A 25,888-nucleotide genomic window follows, 5' to 3' on the forward strand; every position below is an offset into this window, starting at 1 on the left:
GATGTGTATAAATGTTATAAAAATATAATAAGATGATGAGTAATATGGAGAGATCATTAATATAATATTTTGCATGTTTTAAATTTTGTAAAATTATTATGCTTATTATTATATAACGTCTTAAATGATCTCGTTAAATTAATTGCAAACAATAGTGGAAAAATGATTATATTTATAAAATTTCACTCTTATGAATTAATCTTGTCGTCATCACATGGGATGAGAGTGATGTCTAATCCAACCCATATGCATTAATAGATTTCTAATTTTAATATAATATATGAAGTCAACTCAATTAAACATTACGTTCCCAAGCATTGTCTTCCTAAAATCATGTATTTCATTGAATCTAAATTAAATGACATGAAATGATAAAAGGGAAACATATACAACTGTTATAGTAAAACAAGATGGAAACATTACTCTCCCACCACAAGAAGATCGGTGAACAAAATAATACATCATACCAAATTTATGTATTATTCTGACTCTTTTCTTCTGTTACATGTATTAACCTGTATAATTTGTTCCGTGTTCATTCTCGTCCCACCACCCAGCACAAAGATCTGTGTAGATATTCGTCCTATTTTCGCCGAATATTCCACAAAACAGAATTTTCAACCCGATCATCTACTGCATGAAGAATAATAAAGACCAAGATTTGGATCTCCCAATTTAAGTCACTAGAAAAAACTTCAACTTTAATCAAAATTCCAGGCGTGCTTACCGCATAAATCCAAGGCTGGAACAGAAACCCACCTGGAGGTTATACTAAAAAACATAAAGACTTAGCTAACATACCATTTCGTAAAGTCACAGGAAACAGAGAAGCGTCATTGTATTCTCATTGGTTCTTGCAGTATACGTCTTGCGTTCTTTGAATAGCCTGATGCTGGCAAATTGATAATTAAACTGTCAACGAAATTGAAAATTGTAATCTTGAATTTCAGAAACAAATGACCTGATAAAAACAATTTAAGGCAAGAATGTGCAGAATTTGGAAGTCGTAAAAAGGAAAATTTGGGCAAGCAGAACATCTGAGTGTTTGCCACACTGAATTTCATTCGGCTAAAGATTTACCTCCACGAAAGTCATAACAGGCAAGAGAAGCTCATTGAGAAGCATGAAGTTGTACATTTTTTAACAGAAAGAAAAGATCATTATCAGCTACGCGTGTGACTTGGTTAGGCCCAAATATGCACCATCAGGTTCTTAGACACCACCACATCGAACATGTACTGATCAATTAAGATAATGGCTTATTACGTTAACCTAAAAAAGTTAAAAGTGTCATCTGAGAATATTCACCACATGGGATGGCATGAGTGATGCCACGTATCTACAGGTACTGAGAGAGCTTCACAAATCTATCACCATGAAATTGCTGCTGTGTACATCCTGTTGATGTTAAATTTAAATCTGACAAACAACTGCTGGTGCTGCCTGCCCGAAGAGGTCTATATTGTTCTCAATCCCCTGTTCGATATTTTCTTATTAACTCATCGAAACTCAAGGTATTCGGTACCCACCCAAAGCTCACCATGGCATCAAGAATTATACCAAGTTCTTCACCATAACCTGCTTTTTTCAAACCTCAGACCGAGGTACTGCATGTGGCAATTGCGGGCTTATACCCTTCCCCTCCCATTTTATCGAGTGATGCCAACACCTCTGAAGTATTTGCATTTCCACACCAGGCCCCCATCAATATCTCACTCACCTTTCCTTTTAATACACCCTTGTTGAAAAGTTCATTCAAAACCTTAAATGCCTCATCTGACTTTCCATCTGCATAGTGTGCATCGATAATCAACCGGTACACCACCTCATCAGGCTCAATACCCTTTTCCACCAATTCATTTAACAGAGCAACCATCTTGGACCAATCCCCTATTTTTCCATAGCCATGTAAAAGAGCCGTGTACGTTACAATTGTGGGCAATATATTCCTGTTTTGCATCTCTAGAAGAAGTTTCTCTGCTTCTTTCATCATTCCCTTCTTACTATAATGATCAATTATTATTGTGAAGGTTATGTGATTGGGCATGATTTTCTTATCAATCATGTCTTTCATCAACTCAACTGCTCTAGTCAAGTTTCCTGACTTGCAAAACCCGTCAATCATAGTGTTAAAAGTCAGTACAGATGCAATACCCCTCTCCTTCATCCCATCGAACACGGAAAATGCATTCTCCATATCCCCTTGCTTGCAACACCCATTGACAAGAGAATTGTAAACAAAAGCATCAGGCTGAACCCCCGATGACGACATTTCTTCCAATAGTAGAAATGCTTTGTCCAAATTTCCAGACTTGCAGTGTCCATCTATCATTGTGGCGTATGTCACCTCATTTGGTTTTAAGCATAGGCCGGAGAGTCCAGCAAATACTTCCTCAGCTCTCTGTATCTCACCCGATCTAAACAACCCACCTATTAAGGCATTATAAGTGACAATGTTAGGATTGATGCCCTTCTGATGCATTTCATCATGGAGCCTGAAAGCCTGAATCATATCACCCTGCCGACAGAAGCCAGAGATGAGGGATGTATAAGTGTAAACATCAGGCACCAATCTGTTGTCGCAGAATTTGGAAAAAACACTCATTGCTTCAATCAATTTCCCATTCTTTGAAAGACTATTTATAAGTACACTGTATAGCTGCATATCTGGAAGCAATCGATGAGCTAGCATATGACTAAATATAGAAAAGGCCTGTGTAGTGCTTCCATGTTTGCAGAGACCATCAATCATGGTCGTATAGTTATAAAGATTTGGAGCTATATTTTGATCAAGCATCTCCATGAAATAACTTTCCGCGGCCTGTATTTGCCCTACCTCCATATATCCAGAAACTAAAGCTCCATATGTGTAGGCATTTGGCATTAATCCCCTCTTCCTCATTTCAATCAGACAAGCCCTGGCTTCATCTGTCCGTTTCTCTTTGCAAAGGCCGATGATGATGGAATTATGGCAGAAAACATCAGGCAAAGTTTCCTTTTGCCACATATCATCCAAGATTTTCTTTGCCTCTTCAAATCTACCTTCTTTAACATAAGCTTTTATGATGGCCGTGTAGATAACAGCATTGGGTTTTATACCTCCAGCCATCATTTTCTCCAACAAAAGATTGACCTTTCGGTGATCTCCCAAACGGCTCAGCTCATTAGTTATAACACTAAAGGTGTATGCAGAAGGTGTCAAGTTTCTTTCATTCATCCAAATCAGCATTTCAGAAACCTTATCCATATCACTCTCTCGACTATACCCCTCAATCAAATAATTGTATGTCTGGGTTTCAGGATGAATTCCTATTTTAATCATCTCGTGTATCAGGTTTACTGCCTTGTCCATGCGACCGCATTTGCAGAGCCCGTGAATAACAGCATTGTAGGTCACCAAATTTAATTTAATCCCATGTTCAAGCATTGCATCCTTAATGAGAAAAGCATCATCCACAGCACCATCTTTCATGAGCCCATTAATCAAGGCTGTATATGCAATATAATCTGGATCCAGGCCTCTTCCACACATTTCTTCCAAAATCAGTTTTGCCTCCAAAGACCTTTTGTGCTTGCAGAACCCATCAATAATTATTGTATATGTGTAGTTATCAGGAGCCAACCCCTTCTCGAGCATTTTCACCTTTTGCTGCAAGGCCTCATCAACTGCACCAATTCCACACAACCCTTTAATTAAGACATTATAGGTAACCACATTTGGATCACATCCATTCTCTCCCATCTCTAGAAGCACCCTTTTAGCTTCGCTTATATTCCCTACCTTGCAATAAGCAGAAACAACACTGGTATAAGTATATACATCAAAATGGATCTTCTTTTCCAGCATTCCCCCATACACCTTCCAGAACAACTCGATTCTATTACACTTCAACAAATCATTCAATAACGAATTACAGCACAACAAACTGATATCCACGTCACCACCTTGAACACCAAGAAACACAGAAACAGCCTCACTCCACATGCCCTTTTTTCTGTACACATCAATCAAAAGCTCAAACACAACTGGCATCGACCTAAACCTCTGGCATTCGTTATAAAGATTCAGAATCGAGTTCAAAATATCAGACACCGAAACCCGGGCCTCTATCATTTCACTCAACACATTAATGGCAGGCGAATAAAGATTAGAGCTGCACAAAACCAGTGCTAGAATGGACAAAGAAAACAAATTTTGAGGATTACCCAAATGCTGATTCGACCACTTATAGAAATCAAGGAGTCTCCTGGGATGAATTGAAAAATGGCTTCTTTGAAGCACTGTATTCACCACATCGAAGTCAAGTCTTTGTGGGATGTGTGAGGATTCCAAAAGGAATTGCCAGTTATTGTGCTTCAAAATCGTGGTGATTTCTGCAGCCGTGACTTCAATCTCTGCTGTGCTATGAAAATATCGCCTTGATTTGACGGACACACAAAGCAACCTTATTTTCTTGATCAACTGTTTCTGGTACATCCCCATAGTACAAGTTCCCTTTGAGAACAATGGTACCATTTTCTTGAATTTCCTTATTGCTATGCGAATCTATAGATACGCCATTTCAATGGGTACAGAATCCTCAGCGCCTTATTGACTTACGGCAGCTTCAGTGACATTCTTTCTGAACCAGGCCAAAATTTTAGACCCATGAATGGGCCTTAAAGTTGGGCTTACTTTCCGTGAAGCCCATTTTATTCGGTTGTGTTGGACCTAAGCTGTGTTGATAGATGATTGGCCTGTTTTATTTTACTTTCGTGAAAAGTTTTAAAACAATTGTCAAATACTAAACTCATATTTGGAGCAACGACCATTAAAAGATCGTAGTAAGATAGTTTCACTCGTTCCATGAAATTAGTATTATTTCTATGACAAAAATTTTATTTTTCATTAGTCGGGTCGACTAATCTCACATGAGACCTACTCAAAAACAAAAACCAATAACCAATATTATGAAGTAATATATCGATTTTTTAAAAAAATATGCATCATTTAATATATCCTGATACGAGATCATACGTCCTTTCGGCGATATTCGTGCATCGTGGCCTAAAGGAAAAATAACGAACATACATATGTCTTAATTTGTATATTTATGTATAATAAATGGAATTTGAAGCCACATTTTTATGTACCATTGATATTATTTCAAGCCCACCTAGCTCCATGCATTTATTACCTAAGCTGCAACTCTATAATCTACATAATATTGCTAGATTTGTACTGGCTGGATTTACTTGCTTCGCACTCTTTTTTTTCTTGTTCGAGAGGTTAATTTATTATGTGCACATATTATTTTATAATTTATAAAAACGTATACAATATTTAAGATAATATATTTTATTATGAACTGATGAATTATATTTTGAAAACAATCTACTGTTTCATTATGACATAAATTTAAACAGTTGAATTAAGTGATAGTAACATTTTATAATAATAATAATACTATTAAGTAGTTTAGGGGATGATATTGAAAGATAAAGATAACATTGTTATTTTTTAAAATATTACTAATATAAAATTTGAACTTATTGAATTTCATAGTTGGCGTGAAAAGACGAAACTGTGTTCCACGAAATATTTGAGGTGAGGAGGGAAAAAGAACCAAAAGACTAATCTCAAATTGATAAACAAATTAATATGAAGTTGGGAAACAAGGAGTGCAAGTTGAAAGAGTTAGCTTCAATTTTGTTTGATTCAGACATGTTTAATTAAGTAGGCAAATTCTGAGAGTAGTTGGCTCTCAAGGAGTGCGGCTGACTAGCTAGCAGTTGAAACGTAAATCCTCGAAATCTTGCAAGAAAAAACTCACACCACTCCATGGAAGGCAGCAGAATCCAATAGTATTGCCTTGATTTGGTCGGGATGAAGGTCTTGGCCTTGCTTACATTGCTGAAAACACAAGGAATTCGAAACTGAGTCGAGTAGTACTTAAACATGCATGTCGCAGGATCAGGAAGGAGTGGATGATTGGTTACCTCAGCTCGAAAAATATCCAATGCGAACCCATTGAAGCAGCTAATAACAGCTTGCTGAATGTCCAGACCAAGGTTGTCCAGAGCCCTCATAGTCGAGAGTAAGAGCCCCGGCCTGCGGCCACAGAACATGTGGATGTTCACCGCTCTCCCTTCTCTTAGCCTCACCTCAACCTATTAATAATTTTGCACAAAGGAAGCAATTTCCTCATTTATTATTAAAAAACAAACTCGTTTTCAAGGCAGAAAAGTGTTGGCAGTGAGACCTCCTACCTTAGCTGGTTGTCCAGCTGGGATCGAGACTGGATTTGGGAATGTAGCTGGGGGGCAAAGTTCTTCTTTAACAAGTGTCGAAAGTCGGGGACCAGCGGGAGTCACCGGATAGAAAGTCGATGATGGAGTCGGAGAGGAGCTAGAAGGGGTCGATTCCAGCTCGTTATGGAGGTCGTTGATCTTTTGAAGAAGTTCCTTTAAGTAATCAATTGCATCCCCAAGTATCGATGCCCTGTCCATCTTTTGGAAGAATGACGTCAAAATTATGTGTAAATTCATTTCATTAGTACCAACTATGGATTATGTAATCACTAAGCAACTAGAAGTCTAGAACCATGAAAAACATGTGATTCTTCCTTTCTCAAACCATTTATAATGACATCTAATAATACTTATCAATCATCTTATAAGAAATACTCTAAACAGAAATATGCTTTCTGCAGTCCAACTCCTCATACAAGTTACGACATCATACTCCACATATCAAGAACGAAAATTGATCTTCAGCAAAATAGGTCATGAAAGAATATTCTGTCTAAGTATGCTTTCCAAGTCTGTGGCATCTTTAGATAGTGCTTGGGAGAGAAAGTGCTTCCAAAAAGCTCTCCCAAACACTACCTTAGTATTATAGGTGTCTTCAAGTCATGGAAAGCAAAGATACAACCACTTAGTTCGCTAGCAAAAACTGTTGACCAATATTTCTATTTCGCATTGGCGTCCACGTGACAAGATAAACAAATTTAGTGCCCATCTAATTCCGTAAGCAAATGAAAAAATAAATTTGAAATGGTCCACTGTTCAATCAACAGCTTTCAAACAATATATAATTTGCTGTCCACGTTTCAAAGTGTAAGATGGCATTTGAATCAGTTCATAGATTCCATGTGAGTAAATTAAATGCCATCACACAACTTTAATATAGATACCTCTCAAATCAAATATGCCAATCACAAACTGTTAATCATTAATGATCAAACACAAAGAAAATACTAACTTCACAGGAATTCAAAAACAAATAAAATAACAAGATGGCTCAAACAACAAACGCAAAAGCTAATGAAAACATGTTGAATAATTCACGAGAAATTTGTAGTAAAGAATTTCATACCTTGCTGATCTTTGGAACAACTGACCTCAACATGTAAAGCCTATCATTGAGCTTCTTCCTCCGGCGTCTTTCAGCCATCAAATTCTTGGCTGGAAGTCCCTTCTTCTTCCCACCTGTCACAGTGCTATTTGCATTTGAGTCATCTCCACCATTTTTACCACTCCCTTCGACCTTGTCGAGACCACAACTCTCCAAGAATTGATCGTCGGAGTCATAATTCAGATTAGATTCTTCAAAGCTCAAATCATTCCCACCGCTTAGTTTCCTCTTCTTATCATATCCCTCCATAAAAGTTGAATCATTTGGAGATATCAAGCTTATTTCATTAAATTCAACACCTAAATTCAAAGACCCCAAGTTTTTGCTATCATCGTCGGTAAGATTTTTCTTCAGGGCAGCCCTCTTCTGGAAAAGAGTAGGTTGTGCTCCAAGCGAGGCAAAATTTTCAAGCGGCTTCAAAATCTTGAACCTATTGAGCAAAGAATTTCCCTGCATCGAGCTTTCCCCATACCCAAACGCACCAAATCCACCACTTCCTTGGGGAAATTGGAGCAAATTATTAGCAGAGCTAAAATTAAAAGCACCAAACTGTGCCTGAGCACTCAAATCACCGAAACCATGATCACCAAGAATCCCACCGCTCCTGTTCAAAACATTTTCAAGATACCCATTCCCACAACCCAAATCAAAGCCTCCCTCCAGAGCAGCGTTGTTAAGCATTGGGTTCATTAAATACTTCGGGGGCAGAAAAAAGTTTACCTGATCACACGGATCAAGATTACTGAAAACCGAAGCTGAAGTTGGGGAACAAGACGCGGAAGAATCCACCGTCTGCAGAAACAGCTGACTGCTGTCAGCTTCAGGAAAGGCTGATGAAAACGAGATACCATTAATGCTTCCTAAATGGTTGCTGGTGGTACCAGTGGCGGAACCCCCGCTCCCGCCGACGTACCAATCCTCCTCCTCAGCTCCAATCATGGACTTGAAACTCGAAAGCGCCCCTATTCCCAGCTCTTGTTCATTCTCCATCCCACCATTCTCATTAATTTTTTGAGCCCATGACTCCGTTTCACCCTCTCCTGTACCATCTTCAGCCCAAACCATGCCAGGCAACATTCTGCAATTTTCTTGATTTTGCTGCAACGTATGCTTTGGAGAGAAGAACTTTTCAAAAGGGCCGGGTGGGGCGATGATTCTGAATCAAAGAGAAGAGTTTGGAAGAAGAAACGAGGAAGTTTAACAGAAGAGAGAGGCGGAGGAAGAGAGGAGGAGATGGGAATGTGGTGGCGGAGATAAGAGGGAAAATGGCAGAGAAATGAAGAGTATCGACGACACATAACAAGATTGTAGGCTATTCTCTGTGCTATGTCATTGTACATAGGGACTGCTAAACCAGAACTTCTTTTTATCTTTTTCTATTTTTATCAAAATGTACTGGATTTTATAATACATTTATTCTCAACAATTTAAGACCATCCGAGTTATAAATTATACTATTATTTATAACACCGATCGATATGATTTTATTATCGTAAAAAAATGATATTTTTTATGGATTGAGTCGATTAAATATTCATCTCATAAAATTATTAAACAAAATGATTTTATGAAAATGTTTGCACTATTTGTATCATTGACAATCGGGCATTTTCCATATATATTGCTAGATCAAAATCTATCATGTCCTATTGTAGCATAACTTAAAACATGTAAAAATATCCATTATCTATCATGTTAATCTATTAGACTAAAATCTTTTGGAAGCATTAGTTAAATTCTTCTTTTATCAGCTTTGATATTTTTTTTTATTAAAATTAACTTTAGAAACATTATTTGTTTTACCGATACGCTTTGTTTTATATTGTGACAAAATAATGTGTGAGGAAAACCTATAAACTACTAATTCGATGGAGAAACATGAATTAATTTTAAAAACAACTAAAACGTGAAAAAAAAAAATCATGAAATTTGGCAATTGGCACTTGGCACTTGGCACCAATGCATCAAGTTTCAGTTAGCGAAATTTTACGAAACATAAATTAAAGTCTCTCTTAAGCTGTTAAGCACCTTACTCTCTGCTTCTTGCTTAATTTATGTTACAAAACAAAGTGGACAGATACTTTAAAAGATAATCAAGGAGACATTATCTATAAATTTAGAACAATATTTTTATTCTCAATTTTATTTTTCGGTTACTCCTATTCTATAATTCTCCCTTTTCTGATATATTTATTTAACAATTCATCCGGAAATGTTTTTTTTAAAGTGAGTAGACATTTTGTGCTGTGAGACGGATCACATCGATCAATAACAAAAATAAAAAGTTATATTTTTTTATTGACTGAATTGGATAAAACAATATATATATATATATATCACAAAATAAACATGAAATCGTCCGACATAAATTATATTTATATTTTAACCTTCAGTGACAAAATAATTCCATTTATTTTTTTGACAAAATACTTTCCCTCGAACATAGGAAAAGATGCTATTTTTATTTTTTTTTTGGTGCGGGAAAAAAAATGTTGCTATTTTTAGAGAGTATGAAATGTACGAGAACTTGCTTTTATAATTGTCTACCGACTAAATCTACTCCACGTTAAGACCATAGACTAAAATGTCGTATAAAACATGGACTTCAGTTCTTTCCTATTGGCACACTTGTGTGCTCCAAATTTTAACCATAATTTTATCACCTAGAATTAAAATTTAGTCATGTACGTTGCTAAACTAATTAACTTGAAATTGGAAATTACAAAAATAGATCGATTTTTTAATACAAGCTTGTAATAAGTACTTATACCACGCATTATAATTGTGTAATCGATTTTTATATATGCAATTATCATTTTCGTAATATTTACGATCGTGAGTATTCTCGATTTTATTATGATTGGCGGGTCGTTCATATGTCATAAAACAAAGTCAGAGAACAACAAGAAGGTTTTCGGCAAAAACACTCTGACGCTCGATGGGTATTCATAGAAGTTTTTATGAAAACAAAACATAATTGTTATGTATATTCAAATAGTTTTATATAGAATTTTAACTATATGGCCTACAAATTTTTGAACCTTATTAATTAATTTATATGGTGCCCATAGATATTATTAAACACACATAGATATTATTAAATAAAAATTAAGCTTGGGCCACCCCATCATATTCCATGGCTTTGGGCATATATGAAAAATAGAATCTATGATACTCATATAGCTCAATTGATTGGATTTAAACGTGATAAAACGATACGTCTGTCCATGATTTGAATCAAGAAACAAATGCGGTTTGTGCATGAATTATGAGGAAGCAATATGACATTTTTTTAAAAATAAATACAAGCATACCTATCCATATATCGATTTAAATCGAAGGTGTTATGATTTATATTAAATTATTTATTATAATTTATAAACATAAAGATTATTAATTTATCCGATTAATGAGATATTATCTTTAAGATAGTGCATATTCAAGGATATGATATGAAATTACCTCTTTCACCTCTTTCCCTAAGCTTGGTAGCTGGATGGCTCCACGCAAAGAAAACACAGAGATGGAATAGTTTGACTTACTTTCATGAAAATAAATTATAGACAATTATCATTTCATGTGAAATTCCTTGTTTGTTCAGTTGATCATGTATTAATCGGTAAATGTCCACCATTAGATTGACGGGATATTAGTCTTAAAGTAATAAGAAATTTTCCCCCTACTCAGTTCTCACCGAAATATCTTTACTATATTATAATATAACAAATTGGAGAAATTGCATATATCACCCTTGTGAAATCCCGTGTTAACTAATAACCCCCTGTGAAAAATTTTTAAGCTAATAACCCCCTGTGATTCTAGATTTGTAGCATACACACCTCTTCTGGCTAAAAAATGACGAAAATGCCCTTAACTTTTATGAATTATTAAATTTATCATTTATTTTATGTAGGGATATTTTCGTCATTTTTTAACTGAAAAGGGTATGTATGCTACAAATCTAGAATTACAGGGGGTTATTAGCTTAAAAAAAAATTTTCACAGGGGGTTATTAGCTAACACGGGATTTCACAAGGGTGATATATGCAATTTTCCCTAACAAATAATATACGAGTGAACACCGAGTAGTTCTCATGTGAGATATTCCCGCAAACTTATATGAGATCAGTTGATTTAATCCATATTTTTAATAAAAAATAATATTTTTATCATATAAATTAATATAATTCAAATAAAATAAAAAAATTCGTCTCACAAAATTGACCGATAAAATACACTAAAATTTTGGTGAACTCGTATATGAAACACGAAGCTCACGTCCAGTCCAGAGGATACTGGATAACAATTAATATCCAGCTGAAAGCCAAATAATGATAAATTCTGACCGTTTATCAACTTTCCCAATCCAACGGTTGTGATAAGTTTCCGTGACCAAATTGCTGTGTCTTGTGGTGCACTGGACCAGACACAGGGGAAAACACGAAGGGGAAAGCGTGAAGATAAATCCATGAAGGGCGACTGAGCAGCCAATTATCTTCCACTCACAATATCTATATTTTACCCTCTCCTCTGAAGAAATCCAGCCGACCCTCCTTTCGAACACCTCTCCATACTTCTGCTCCTCCTTGATTCTGTAAGTGGTTCTTCGATGCTATTCATGTTGGCGTTGTATTGATGTTCTGGGCTCTGTTTCTTTTAACTGGATTTCAGTTTAATTTAGGGCTTTCTTTTAAAGATTTGAGCTTTGTGTTAATTTGGGTTTTATTGAAAATAATTGACTGCCCAGAAGTTTGTGATGTCACGGTAGTATTGATTGATTGTTCAATTGGTTGGTTGTGTGAAATTTATTTTTCATCTAGGTGATAGATTGATGTTATTGGTTCGCTGTCTCTGTGTCGGTTTCAGTTCTATTGAGTATTTTGTTTGAAGAATGGAGCTTTTTGTTAATTCGGTGTTTGTTGAATGTGGTCGACCGGTAAAAGTTTTGTAATCCCTTTTGTTGCTGTTCATGAGGTCACTTTGAAGATTATCATGTTACCAAAGAACATCGAAAATCTCTATATTTTTTATGCGTCCAATTAAAAATTCACGCTCAGATCAAGAGCCTGATCAGTTTGTCCGCAGCTTCCTAATTACCGATTTGATATGCAGATCACTTGGGAGGCAGTCATGGCACATGCTTTGGTTCAGTCTACCAATTTACCTTCAGCTGGTTTGACAAAAAATGGAAAGTTCAGGGGCTCTAGTAAAACAAATGGACCTGCTACAATGCTGTGCGGTTTCCAAACAACTCCCTTACCGCTGAGGAATTTCTCAGGATTACGTGGAGTAAATACCTTAGACATGATGGTTCGACAAACTGGACAAACACTTCAGTCCAAGGTAGCAGCTGCAACCTTTGGCAGGCGAGGGAAAAAATTGCGAATGGCACCACGGGCCATGTTTGAGCGGTTCACAGAAAAAGCAATAAAAGTAATCATGCTTGCACAAGAGGAGGCAAGACGGCTTGGACATAATTTTGTCGGAACGGAACAGATATTATTGGGACTTATTGGGGAGGGGACTGGAATTGCTGCCAAGGTCCTCAAGTCCATGGGCATAAATTTGAAAGATGCTCGTGTGGAAGTTGAAAAAATAATCGGAAGGGGTAGTGGATTTGTTGCTGTGGAAATACCTTTTACTCCTCGCGCAAAGCGGGTGTTGGAACTCTCATTGGAGGAAGCCCGCCAGCTTGGTAACTTGTTTTCCGTCTATTATTGTGTGTGCTTTAGGTTGTTAACTGGTCCTCAGGCCTTAATTGTGTAGCGGTTCTTGTTTCTTTATGACTGGGGAATTTGCCAAGTGATGCAGTTTACTGTATATCTCCTCCCTCCCAGCATCATTATAGTGTAGTAATCATAGTAGTGGCTGCAAAGTTTGGTCTAATTTCAAAGCTTCGAATCGGATTTTAAAAAATGCAGTTAGGACATTGATGTTCAACATTGGTTCTTGATGCAGGTCACAATTACATTGGATCAGAGCACTTGCTCCTGGGATTACTGCGTGAAGGTGAAGGTGTGGCAGCACGAGTCCTCGAAAATTTGGGGGCTGACCCAAGCAACATTCGAACACAGGCAAGTAACATAACCTCATTTACACTGCCCACTTAGTTTGTTATGTGTATGCTACTGATGGACATTCATATTTTGCGAGTAGGTTATTAGAATGGTAGGTGAGAGTGCAGAGGCTGTTGGAGCTGGTGTTGGAGGTGGAAGCTCTGGGAACAAGATGCCTACTCTGGAAGAGTATGGTACAAATCTCACCAAGCTAGCTGAAGAGGTAATTTATATTCTTCTTGATATCTTTGAATTAGAAAATTGGAGGCCTAATACGATATTGTTTTCTTGCCTTTTCAGGGTAAACTTGACCCTGTTGTTGGAAGGCAGGCTCAAATTGAACGTGTTACACAAATTTTAGGGCGACGCACAAAGAATAATCCTTGCCTGATTGGAGAACCAGGTGTTGGGAAAACAGCTATTGCTGAGGGCCTTGCTCAGAGAATAGCCAATGGGGATGTTCCAGAAACAATTGAAGGGAAAAAGGTAAGCTAGTAGTCACAGCTCTATGAAGAAAAGAAATATTGGAAACCTCCTAGCGTCTACCTTCAGTTATTTTTGAGAGTTGATATAAGAGGTGGGTGATGATGTGGCGGTATTTTGAAAGGTTAAATTATATAGATTTTCCTTCAGAGATTTACAGGAAAATGTGAAATGTAAAAGCAGCCATACATATACTTGATCACCTGCCAATTAAAATTCTACTCTTGTTAATGTTGAATTCTTTTGGAATACGGTGTAGATGAGCAACAAAAATGGGTATTGTTGTTCCGGCAGTTTGTTTCTGTCATCATTATGTTTCTGAAATACTGCTTTTTTACCATGTCAAAATAGTAAATTTCCTATGGATCATCTTAGGTTATAACCCTTGATATGGGTCTTCTCGTTGCTGGGACAAAGTACCGGGGTGAATTTGAAGAGAGGTTGAAAAAACTGATGGAAGAAATTAAGCAAAGTGATGAAATTATACTCTTCATTGACGAGGTGCATACGTTGATAGGAGCAGGAGCTGCCGAGGGGGCAATTGATGCAGCAAACATCTTGAAACCTGCTTTAGCTCGAGGTGAATTGCAGGTTAGCAAATTCTAATACAAACATTAGTTTGCAATCTGAATTTTGGAACAGCACAGCTTTCTGGAATCTGGATATTGCTCCATAGTTTGACAAGTAAATGTGTACCTTTGAATGATATCGGGAACCTAATTTACATCCCCTTCCACCTTGATTTTCTTTTCTGACAAGCATGGCTTTTCGATCATAATGTCAAAGCCTACATGTCTATAATGGTGCATATGTATAAAATTGCAGTGCATTGGGGCCACTACATTAGATGAATACAGAAAGCATATTGAGAAGGATCCAGCTCTAGAAAGAAGGTTTCAGCCAGTCAAAGTCCCAGAACCCACCGTGGATGAAACCATACAAATTCTTAGAGGACTTCGAGAACGCTATGAAATACATCACAAGCTTCGTTACACTGATGAATCTTTAGTTGCTGCTGCACAGCTTTCTTATCAATATATCAGGTATGTAGAATTTTGAAATCATTCTTCAGTACAGAACCTCTCTGAAGACCTTTGTTTTTGGAAATTTCAGTGACCGTTTTTTGCCTGATAAGGCCATTGACTTGATTGATGAAGCTGGTTCTCGGGTCCGACTTCGCCATGCGCAGGTAATGTTCATGCTTTAGCAAAGTTCTTTTTGCTGTATATAATGTATTGTGACATGCTTTTCATTTCATCTACAGCTCCCTGAAGAAGCCAGAGAGCTCGAGAAAGAGCTTAGGCAGATAACAAAGGAAAAGAATGAAGCTGTCCGAAGTCAAGATTTTGAGAAGGTTAACATTTTCTCGCGTCTATGATAGGCTACTTAGTTTGTGGTTTAAGATCTTGAATTTCTCCTCAAACTTAATTTATGATTTAAATAATTTTAGGCTGGTGAGCTACGTGACAGAGAAATGGATCTTAAGGCACAAATATCTGCTCTCGTGGACAAAAATAAGGAGATGACTAAGGCAGAAAGTGAGGCAGGGGACACAGGGCCTGTTGTAACAGAAGCTGACATTCAGCACATCGTCTCTTCTTGGACGGGCATCCCTGTGGAAAAAGTGTCTACAGATGAATCTGATCGTCTTCTCAAGATGGAGGAGACTCTCCACAAGCGTGTCATAGGACAGGATGAAGCTGTCAAAGCCATAAGTCGTGCTATCCGTCGTGCCCGTGTTGGGCTAAAAAATCCCAACCGCCCCATTGCTAGCTTCATCTTTTCTGGTCCAACTGGTGTGGGGAAATCAGAGCTAGCAAAAGCTCTGGCTGCCTACTACTTTGGATCCGAAGAAGCTATGATCCGGCTTGATATGAGTGAGTTCATGGAGCGACACACTGTTTCAAAGCTCATAGGGTCACCTCCTGGTTATGTTGGTTATACCGAAGGTGGGCAGTTAACTGAGGCAGTCAGGCGTCGCCCTTACACGGTCGTTCTTTTTGATGAGATCGAAAAGGCTCACCCTGATGTCTTCAACATGATGCTTCAAATTCTGGAGGATGGAAGATTGACAGACAGCAAAGGTAGGACAGTGGACTTCAAGAACACACTTTTGATCATGACATCAAACGTTGGAAGTAGTGTAATTGAGAAGGGTGGCCGACGCATAGGCTTTGATCTAGATTATGATGAGAAGGATAGTAGTTACAACCGTATCAAGAGCTTGGTTACAGAAGAGCTGAAACAGTATTTCAGACCAGAATTCTTGAACAGATTGGATGAAATGATTGTTTTCCGACAGCTTACCAAGCTTGAGGTGAAGGAGATAGCCGATATTATGCTGAAGGAGGTATTCGATAGACTGAAAGCCAAGGATATAGAACTTCAAGTGACCGAACGTTTCAGAGACAGGGTCGTGGAAGAAGGATACAACCCGAGTTATGGGGCGAGACCTCTGAGACGAGCCATCATGAGACTTTTGGAGGACAGTATGGCTGAGAAGATGCTTGCCCGCGATATCAAAGAAGGTGACTCAGTCATCGTGGATGTTGATTCTGATGGCAATGTGATAGTTCTCAACGGTAGCAGTGGTGCACCTCCAGAACCGGCACCAGAACCTGTGGTAGTGTAGATGTAGCTATTTATCGCTACTATGGTGATATGTTGTTTGTATTCGTGTTTGAACTCGTTTTCTTCGAAGTGACTGATGATAGGGAACTCCATAGCCAATCCATTGATTTATACTGAACTGCTAGCAATCGTTTGGAAAAATGTCCGTCTGATGTGAATAAGAAATTGGCATTTGATGTTAACATGAAATTCTAATTAACAGAAGAATTTTTTTAAAAAAATATCGAATATGTCGGAAACATCGAGTTAAATGTCGTCCGAAATGACATGGTAGATTTGGTAGGAACACGAAAATGAGATCAATAGTCCCATGTATTATGTAAGAGTAGGGTTTGGATATAAGTTTTGTGCGAGTCAAGCGATCAATGAACCTTAGATTAAACATATTACACACACACCCCCCCCCCCCCCCCCCCCCCCCCCCAAAATCAAATATTATAGAATTACCTAAATCATTTGTGATGTCTGTGAATTTCGCAAACATTAATAGTTCCATAATTCTTATTCTATTATTTTATTTCCTAGTGAATTTTAAAATAATTGTTGATTTTGACGACATTCATTTTAAATGTCCAGTAGTCTCTTACCACAAATGAGCTAGCATTTTCATCAATACGCCTTCCCTACAGTTGTTAAACTCGCCACAATTCTAATAACCCAAGTACATTTGTGAGCAGGAAGCAGAAGTAGAACAAACTTGAGAATGATGTTACGCGGGTGGAATATTGTAACATACTAAAGTATTTCAAAATTTTATATATTAACACTGCAAATACATTTGACAACTCATGGTTTCTACAGTAAAATAAACGGTACTTTTTCACTACACAGCCAAATAATAAATTACAAAATTTCACCGCAAAACATATACAATTGGATCATTAAAACCTCAATATCCATTCTTCAGTATGTACCTGTGTATGCACGACCTCTTGAAATGGTTCGTATCAGATACACTATTTGGAATTCCTGGAAAACATTCACCAGTATGATACCAGCTGAAATAACAGAAAGGAAATTTAATTGGAAAGCCATTAAAATACCTTTGCAGGTGCACGAAAAGCTTGAACCAGTTATTCATCAATCATGGAATGAGTTAGTGTTAGGGTGGGGCTGACACTCCCGCCTCGACTTAGTCTGAGTGCATCCAATGCCTTTTGTATTTCCATAGTCATGGCACTGTCCACACTGCCTGATGATAGTTTTTTGTGAGCTTTTTGCAAATGAAGCTTTAAAGAACTGCTGCTTAAACCAGCATTTTTTCCGCATATAGGGCAAACCTTCATCGTAGGTCTACGTTGTTGCCATTCCATGGAAACTCTTCCATGCAACTTCTGATCTAGGTCCAAAAGAATCCTCGCAAAACCATCATTAGGCTGGGCTCTACGATGAACTCTTTTCAGGGCATTCCATGCTTCCAGTAAAGTGAAGTTTCTGCATTGGAAAGAACTGCAGAGGTTAAACCTTTTTTCTCAAGGGACAACAGATCTTCCTATTCCTTGCTCAACACCGATAAAAATGTTATTAATGCTCTAGATTTGCATTCAGTTAAACATGAAAAAGCAATAGAAATGTAAGACAAGACAGCGACAATTTGGTTCATGCTGGGACACAGAGGTTCTCCCTCTCATGCATTCTTCCTGGACATGCCACTTAGACGATAAAATACTAGAAAGGTTGTCGTCTACGCTTACTTCCTGAGCATTAGATAAGAAAGAACTAGAGTAGCACTCCTACTCTTCCCTTCAAAGCAATGTACCAGAACCTTGCCACCATTTTTTTCCACACGATCTATAAAATCATGTGCTTCTTGAAATATATCGCTGATGTCATCATCTTCATTATCATATATCTGTACAGAGACACAAAGTCATGATCACCTGACAATTCAAGAAAATTTTCTGGCAAAACAGAATTTAGTAATGTTGCATTTGGACAGAAGCAATTTATTTGAATAGACTTAAAAAGGGAATTTGAAATCACTCTAATAATTGATAATTTCAAATCACATATTTTGGTTAAAAGAACTTAAAATTAAAGAAATTAAAGCCAGCAGCAATTTAAAATCTATGGATTTAAGAATTACTCAAACAATTAATGTGGATTTGGAGTAACCATTTGAAATTCATATCCTTCCATCCAAATGCAGCCTAAAATAAATTGGAAAGTTTATAAAAGGGGAGCAAAAGGCTGTAAATTACATACTGAAAAATTTTGGTATTCAAATAACTCAGGAAACTGAGAATCTGATTGCCCAATTTCATTGGAGCACAGGCATAAAATATGTGCAATCCCTAAATGCTGCAGGGTGTACACAGATCGAGCAGCAAGTGCCCCACCAATGAACAAAGTAGCAGAGATTGCTGATGGCTTTTCTGTATTTGCTGCGTCACATATCAATCCTATCCTCTCAAGAATGTGCTCTAACCTCACCTGAATTTTAAGTATTTAAACAAAAAGAAACTTGGTCATTCCATGACAGAAACCAACATATATGTTGTCTCAAAATATGGCATGATTGAAGCAGTTATCACCTTCAACTCATAAGCATCCACCACACAATTATTATCACTACCTTCAAAAAACCCAGAGATGAAGTTATTCTCCTGGCACAGTTTAACTGCATCATTTTTAAGCATATCATTCCATTGCTCTAGTTCTTTGCTTAACTCCGTATCAACCTGGAAAATAAACCGCAAAAAAGAAATTGTTGTTAAAAAAAATTCAAGATAAAATGAATTATTATAAAAATGAAGTGTTGCTAACAATCTCATTCCGCAGAATTCATAGACTTATCATTTGATATATCTTATCCACAGTTATGCATTTAACCATTCTAAAATATATATTCACTTCTTTTCTTTGTTTGACAAAAAACATACACATAGAAACATGTTAAATATAATTACACACGATGCATCGGAGTCCAAATTGGATTCGAATATGAAATTGGTCGGCCAGTATGCTGGAGGAAGGGATTAACAGAACACATCAGACTTACTAGTACAATCAAAATAAGAAATCGGCTTCTAGTATACCAGTGGATGGGATTACCAAGACTTAAATTTGAGCAACTCTACAGATATTGAATGAAACATACTGGAAATCAGTTGCATCCAATTAAGGCCACATGTTGCTGAACTACCTAACAATCTGAAACTATTTGTGATGAACAGACCATAGAACATTTAATTATTTTTAGGTAACACTACGTCCTATTAATACACATGACAACCTTTGCAAATCGGTGAAAATCACGAATCTTTGCCGTCAACCTCAAGCTATGCAATGGTTCACTGCTTCCCTTGCTTAACTTCCCATAAGAACAATTACGTGGGATTGGAGAACAAGCGTCTGAACTTTCTTTAGATCCTGAAGATGGAAGCTTAAGGGCTGTTTTCTGTGTTTCTGAGTCGTTCAAATCCAAATTGTCATTGCCATCCCTGCTTGATGAAGGTGTACAAGGGACCTCAGTCCCTTTAGCCTGTGCTGGAGATTCAGGAACCGCTGGATCCTCTTTATCAAGATCCCCGGAAGATCTATTAGCTATATTGAGAAAAGCCCGTAAGAGGATATCTAGTTTCTGGTGAAGGGTAAGAAGGAACATGTGAAATCCCTGCAAGTCCCTGAGTGCTGCTCGAAATCCACTTCTGAATTCATGGACAACTGAATTTATCTCAATTCCACGGAAATCATTTGCATCAGTAACTAGCCGTGAAGATTCAAGTTTTCCTCCAGTAATTTCATGCAACAATTGTGAGGCATACTCGGAACTGTTAAGGAGTAGCTCAATGAGCTTCGGATAATTTGCTTGATCATTTGCACGTTTCCCTGCTGGCGGTCTACGAGGCACTACATTATCTATAGCCACAATATGTAAATCAGTGCTAGTTGACTCATTCAAAGTGAGACTCCTCCTGGAGTCTGTTGTCTTAGAAACATCAGAACCCTGAGATACCAATCCTGGATTAGAAAGGTTAAATACACTGTCAACAGAAGTTGCTCTAATTTCTTTCTGAAGTGCCCGGATAACCTTAGGTCTATATCGTTTGATTGCAGAATCAAAAGCAACCTCTAATGAATCATTATTTGCACTAGCCACTTTTTCAGCCAATAGTAAATTTGCAAAGTTCCCACGCCACCTTAGATCGTGACAAGGAAGACGATCTTCATTTCTTATGACAAGGTCTAACATTAAAATCCTGCCTAGAGCTGCAGCTGTTTTTCCTGCAGCTTCCCGCGATTCAAATGCATTCGAGCTTTCCAATAGAGGAGACCCATGAACATAGCTGCAATGTGAAGATTATTTGGAGAAATAAATCAAGCACTTATATAATATTAGCTTCACAGGTATGTGCTTTCACCTTTGTAAAGTAATCATACAAGCATAGCTATATTTTTACATGAAAAATATCTGCATTGGATTTTGATATGCTGTCATTTTTAAACAGTACCACGATACTATCTTATGATCGTTATTTTTTGGCCTGACGAAAATGACTTATGCAAGGAATTCAAAACACGTCTGCCTCGTATTTTGATATTTAGTCTTCTTAAGCAGTGCCAATATATTATCTTACAGCTGCTGTTGTTTTTGGCCTGATGTAAATGACCTACACAAGGAATTTGGTGGACCAACAGAAGTAGGTGCATAATGCTAGTGAAGAATTGGATCAGGCAAAAGGTCTAATTGTGTCTAGCATAAATTGCTGAAATTCTGGTGCCTCGCTATGCAGTACATCTTCTGCTAACGCAATTACTTGCAATGATAAAATTTTCAATACGCACTTCATAAGTAAAAAACAGCGACTGAGCTCAAGAGCTTCCAGGAGTTCTGAACAAGTCATTTCAGCAAGTTCATTCCCTTGAATAATAGCAGCATCTTTCGCTTTTTCTGCAGCCTCCTTGATTTGCAGCCACTCGGAACTCACATTGTGAATGACTCTAGCCTGAAAAGTAGTAGACAAATTTTCAAAATTAAGTTCAAACTTCATGTGTGTTAACAGGTAACTGTCAAAGCATGGAAATACAACCTGTGGGGTCTGGACACCTAGCCATTTTGCAAATTCATAACCAAGTAGTTCAGACTGAGTGGCCATCCTTGAGGATGAGAACTTTATAACAGCCGAAGCTTCTGTAGAATAATGATGTTCATCATTTTTATTTCGGTTGAATAAAGCGAAAAAAACAACACCGCCAGAATTAACAGTAACCTGTCCGGCATAAGAATCGAAAATCAAATTTTGAAGTAGATAACATGTTTCAGGGTAAAAAATAAGAAAAGCTCAAATGCTCTCTGCAAAACTTTATACACATACTTTTGAGTTTAGCAAATGCTTTACTATATAATCGACAAATATGCATATAGAAGAGTTCTAAACAATGAAAATATAAGCTTTAGCACATTAGAAAGAAAATGGTACAAGGAAAACACACGTCATGCATGGAGAAAATCAGAAAATCCAGTTGTATCGCTTACCAACGCATTAAAGACAAAATTGCACATATTGTGTGATCATTACTGTAGCTGACCAAAGATACTTTGCAGGGAATATTTACATCAACAAACTTGGGACTAGTCTTAATATAAATTATATGTTCTCGCATTAAATATTCTCCTACACCAGTTAATCATGAATAGGCAATTACAATATTAAAGTCACGTAAAGAACCAAAAAATAATGCATAACATTATCCATCAATGCATTTAAGTTCTCTGACAAACCTCCAGTGCTCTATTCATCTCGTCCTCATAATGCTCCCCACTTCCGTTGTGTTCTGTGCGGTGAAGAGAAGAAAGTGTTGTCCAGGAGAAGGAGCTTGATTTAATGTCTAACATGCCAGCTTTACCAAGTTTTTCCCATAAACTTATTTCGGCAGTTTGCTCAGAAAGTGTGTGAGTTTTTAGATCGAGATTATTTTCTCCCGGACTGAAGCAAAATAATAATAGTAAGCACAGGAAAACAAAAAGCGACTTTTTATCCTACAAAAGCAAGACCTATATTATGGATTCATTTCAGAGCTTCTTTGGGTCGGACTAACCAAATTTCTTCCGTATTCTATGCTATGTGCGAGGCCTGAGGTTGCATATACTCTCACTGTTACAAATCGTAATCATTAAGACACCGGCGAAGATTACTGAAAGCCGCAAATATCATTCCTACCTAAGAAGAACTGAAGTTAAAGAGCTCTAGAGACTCGCATTTCAATCGAATGTAGATGAGTCCAAAATTAGTATCCAAATTCGTTTAATACTAAATGACAGACTTCTTCTCTTGAAAGGGTTCCAAGCAAGGAAATTTATGGGTTTCCCCGAATCACCACTAATCCTAATTTCCTAAATATATAGTATCATCAGACACTGCAAAGGCAATCATTTGAATGCGGAAATTCATCCATAAATTTGGTGTACTTCCAGATGCTGCTGTCTCGCTATGTTGTACTTGGACGATGCAAGTCATTGTGCAATTGAAGAAGCCAAAATTTCACCAGCAACCAAATAAATGTTGAGAGGATTCCATCTGATTCAAAAGATTACTGGAAGGATGACATTATCATTAAGAAAGCCGCTTATTTCCATCAAGCAGCCCATGGTGGTTTGTAAAAAGGAAGGCAAATCAATGATGGCATCCTTCTGGCTAAAGTGCTACTGCACACCACTTAGCACAAGCCGCAAAGTAGAGGTGGAAATGTGACCATCAAACTAGAAATAACCAGAACTTATATTAGCTCTTGGGGGATATTCTTGTTGAAAGCTCTCCAGCTTTTTGTACTCAATGCATTAAACTCAAATCAAAACTCATTTCCAAGACATTCCTTAGGTTTTTATTAACATTGAGAATGCTAGATTTTTCACAATGAAAGAGGTCCAAAACAAGGAGAGTCAATTCTTATCTTTATTTGCATTGGTGGCAGACTCTCTTTGTAGAGGGCTAGAGGCCTCAAAAATTTTATGACCATCAGTTCGTAGATGCAACTCTTAGCCACTAACCCTGTGATAATCTCCAGCCTTAGTATGGTGATAACCTAAATTTCCACCAGAAGATTCTCCCAAAGCATAACAAAGGTTAAAATTATTTCTCGTTTATGCAATTGTGTATGGTCATTGGTCAATCAATTAACAAATAGTAAAAGTATAGTGTCGCTGGCAACAGCACGTCTCTCAGCTTCACCAATTTGACTGCTCCCCCTACCAGTTTGTTGATAAATCTCTTCCTATGATTTATTGGGATGTCCTCTGTTCAAAAGCCATAGGAAAATCTTTCCCTTCTAGGACTTGGTAAGCAATAATAATATCATGAGAAAGGACTTTGCTTGATGTATGTAGGTATATGCACTTTGACAGTGCTAACTGCTAAGCATAACTAGTTATTGGCTAACAGAATGTTGGAAGACACCTCTACAGTTGAAAAGTTCTTCTTGATTCCTACCTACTTAGAGAAGGTAAGTTCTTAGCTAACAGATTGAATCTTTCAAATATGCAAAACCTTTTGTAACACCAATTTAATAAATTGGCAGAAACATAATGACAGATAGAAGATATTCAATACCAGTGATGCAACAGAAGAAATCAAGACAAAACAGATGTAGAACGTATTCCGAGGAACAAAAAAAGTTACATACTTGCATTTCAAGAATATTCTGGAACAACCGGCAATTTATACGCAGTACTTTTTTCATTTGGTAGGGCATAATATGTGGAATCACAACTAGCTAGTCCATCAACTTAATAAGTCATTCAGATCCTGGTCACTGGAAACTCAGAACTCTTTTTCAGGGAAATTCAGTCGCTTTTGTCAATCATGGAGGTGCAAATATGGTACATTTTCAGAACACACAAAATTGCAGATTCTCTAGCTTACTCTGATTGCTCATAGCTCTGGTCGACGGGATCAAAGCCTTTTAAATCAATCCTTGAAAGGACTCCTCACAGTGACAAACCTGAGATTAACTCTGCCATAACTTGGTGATAGAACCTTAAATTGGTCTGTAACCTTCTTAACTCCTATTGGAAATAGGTCGTTTGGCAGGACTTATCAACTCAATTCTTTTCTATCAATCTATAAGTCAGGTTTGTGAAAAACCACCAACCTTGCTACTGGTGGTTTCATTTAAAAGTATCTATATGCATTCTAAAGGAGGACCAGTTAACTCAGAAAGTGCGAATCCGATGAGACTGGCATTGAATATGAAATTTGTCAATGCCACAAAATCAGAGCCGTACTTTTACAAAGCATTGCCAACATACAATAAATACAAACACCAACCAAAAAGGCATGCCCTCAGCGTGGTGAGATCGATGGGGGAAGCCTGAAGCAGGATATTTGCTGCTCCGTCTACGGACCAATTCCAGCCATTGTGCAAACCGATAAGCAGGTCCTGCTGTAATGTCCCCCAACATATACAAAACCTGCATTTCCCCAACAAACTCAACTTAAATCTCACTTTTGAAATTACATATATATACACATAAAAAAACACATTTATTTACACCTTATCTTAGCGATATAAAGCCCCACACATACACAAAAGAAAAATTAGGAAAAAAGAAAGAAAGAAAGAAATCTATGGGGGAAACGACAGACCCTTGAGGTGGCTGTGAGCGGCAATGGAGCTTCCGACGCATCGTTCCCAATATCAAAGTCCTTCTCTTCGTCCTCCTTCTGCATTAACAGTATAAAAATATGGATGCATAACGCGGAAAAACTAAAATTCTTTTGCAAAAATACGATATATAAATATGAGACCGAAAAATGCAGCGAAATTCCGGGCCTAAACGATTCGAATCATTACAAGTTTACGGATACACGTGATAGATTAGAGGTGGAAAGATAAAGAGGCAGCGTACTTGAGAAAAACATGAATCTTCTCCTCGATTCGTAGCCATTTGAATGCTTTAGCTTTCCGATTGAGACTGGTTCCATTCAGGGGAAGTTACGAGCGGAACATAGCTTCATTTTCCGGCTACTTGAAATAGGTGGTGGAAGGTATAAGATTACCGAGAGATAATGGAAGAATGAGACAAAAAATAATAATGAACGGCTTAGCATTTCATTAATGAATATTTACTCTGAAATTCTTTGTGAAATTTTTTTTTACTAAAAACCCCTGTTGTTTTCGGATTTGTAGCACGCGCACTTCTCTTGCTGGGTTTTGTGGCTCATGCACGGATAGATGCGAAAATGCAAGGGTTTTTTTTATAAATTTGGTCCAAAATACCCTTAAATCATACCCATTCAGTTCGGCCATTGAACTCGTCACATTCAACTTCTCCGATCACGACTCCGTCCAGCCGTATTTCCGACATTCCTTGCTTGCTTTA

General features: G+C 37.4%; 4 protein-coding genes across 8 annotated transcripts; 1 reads left to right on the forward strand and 3 right to left on the reverse strand.

The window, feature by feature from the left end:
- Positions 1-296: 296 nt before the first annotated feature.
- On the reverse strand, positions 297-4,582 carry LOC140882071 (uncharacterized). The gene is given in 2 exon segments (XM_073287819.1): positions 297-633; positions 802-4,582. A coding segment is annotated over 1 exon segment (3,048 nt). The 5' UTR covers positions 4,517-4,582; the 3' UTR covers positions 297-633; positions 802-1,468.
- A 1,020-nt stretch (positions 4,583-5,602) lies between these two features.
- On the reverse strand, positions 5,603-8,744 carry LOC140881933 (transcription factor ICE1-like). Its single transcript, XM_073287614.1, has 4 exons — positions 7,358-8,744; positions 6,250-6,489; positions 5,980-6,150; positions 5,603-5,893 (listed from the first exon to the last, which is right to left on the reverse strand). The coding sequence occupies exons 1-4, from the start codon at positions 8,471-8,473 to the stop codon at positions 5,810-5,812; spliced, it is 1,611 nt and encodes a 536-aa protein (XP_073143715.1). The 5' UTR covers positions 8,474-8,744; the 3' UTR covers positions 5,603-5,809.
- A 3,086-nt stretch (positions 8,745-11,830) lies between these two features.
- LOC140880520 (ATP-dependent Clp protease ATP-binding subunit ClpA homolog CD4B, chloroplastic) lies at positions 11,831-16,755 on the forward strand. The gene is made up of 10 exons (XM_073285039.1): positions 11,831-11,990; positions 12,509-13,091; positions 13,355-13,470; positions 13,553-13,675; positions 13,753-13,938; positions 14,311-14,526; positions 14,761-14,978; positions 15,049-15,124; positions 15,200-15,289; positions 15,386-16,755. The coding sequence occupies exons 2-10, from the start codon at positions 12,527-12,529 to the stop codon at positions 16,565-16,567; spliced, it is 2,772 nt and encodes a 923-aa protein (XP_073141140.1). The 5' UTR covers positions 11,831-11,990; positions 12,509-12,526; the 3' UTR covers positions 16,568-16,755.
- Positions 16,756-17,318: 563 nt separating this feature from the next.
- On the reverse strand, positions 17,319-25,593 carry LOC140880521 (dual specificity protein phosphatase PHS1-like). Of its 5 annotated transcripts, none has more exons than XM_073285044.1 (13): positions 25,415-25,593; positions 25,152-25,229; positions 24,834-24,976; positions 22,292-22,496; positions 21,600-21,779; positions 21,355-21,515; positions 19,802-20,855; positions 19,101-19,247; positions 18,772-18,999; positions 18,261-18,418; positions 17,847-18,000; positions 17,610-17,754; positions 17,319-17,522 (listed from the first exon to the last, which is right to left on the reverse strand). In XM_073285044.1, the coding sequence occupies exons 1-12, from the start codon at positions 25,451-25,453 to the stop codon at positions 17,647-17,649; spliced, it is 2,655 nt and encodes an 884-aa protein (XP_073141145.1). In that variant the 5' UTR covers positions 25,454-25,593; the 3' UTR covers positions 17,319-17,522; positions 17,610-17,646. The 5 variants fall into 5 exon arrangements, with proteins under 5 accessions (XP_073141145.1, XP_073141142.1, XP_073141144.1 ...); XM_073285043.1 differs by having other exon boundaries at positions 17,320-17,535; XM_073285041.1 differs by having other exon boundaries at positions 17,610-18,000.
- Between the last annotated feature and the right edge of the window lie 295 nt (positions 25,594-25,888).

Source organism: Henckelia pumila, chromosome 2 (assembly GCF_033568475.1).
Source record: "Henckelia pumila isolate YLH828 chromosome 2, ASM3356847v2, whole genome shotgun sequence".
NCBI lineage: Eukaryota > Viridiplantae > Streptophyta > Magnoliopsida > Lamiales > Gesneriaceae > Henckelia > Henckelia pumila.

Excerpts from the sequence above, each read along its gene's own strand:
- LOC140880521 (XM_073285041.1), bottom strand. The coding sequence starts at position 25,453 with ATGGCTACGAATCGAGGAGAAGATTCATGTTTTTCTCAA. Across the intron at positions 25,230-25,414 it reads AAGATTCATGTTTTTCTCAA|AAGGAGGACGAAGAGAAGGA; the intron begins GTACGCTGCCTC and ends CTGTTAATGCAG. Across the intron at positions 18,001-18,260 it reads TCTTATCTAATGCTCAGGAA|AAACTTCACTTTACTGGAAG; the intron begins GTAAGCGTAGAC and ends TTTCCAATGCAG.
- LOC140881933 (XM_073287614.1), bottom strand. The coding sequence starts at position 8,473 with ATGTTGCCTGGCATGGTTTGGGCTGAAGATGGTACAGGAGAGGGTGAA. Across the intron at positions 6,490-7,357 it reads TTGTTCCAAAGATCAGCAAG|ATGGACAGGGCATCGATACT; the intron begins GTATGAAATTCT and ends TTCTTCCAAAAG. Across the intron at positions 6,151-6,249 it reads CAGCTGGACAACCAGCTAAG|GTTGAGGTGAGGCTAAGAGA; the intron begins GTAGGAGGTCTC and ends AATTATTAATAG.
- LOC140880520 (XM_073285039.1), top strand. The coding sequence starts at position 12,527 with ATGGCACATGCTTTGGTTCAGTCTACCAATTTACCTTCAGCTGGTTTG. Across the intron at positions 13,939-14,310 it reads AAACAATTGAAGGGAAAAAG|GTTATAACCCTTGATATGGG; the intron begins GTAAGCTAGTAG and ends GGATCATCTTAG. Across the intron at positions 15,125-15,199 it reads TCCGACTTCGCCATGCGCAG|CTCCCTGAAGAAGCCAGAGA; the intron begins GTAATGTTCATG and ends TTTCATCTACAG.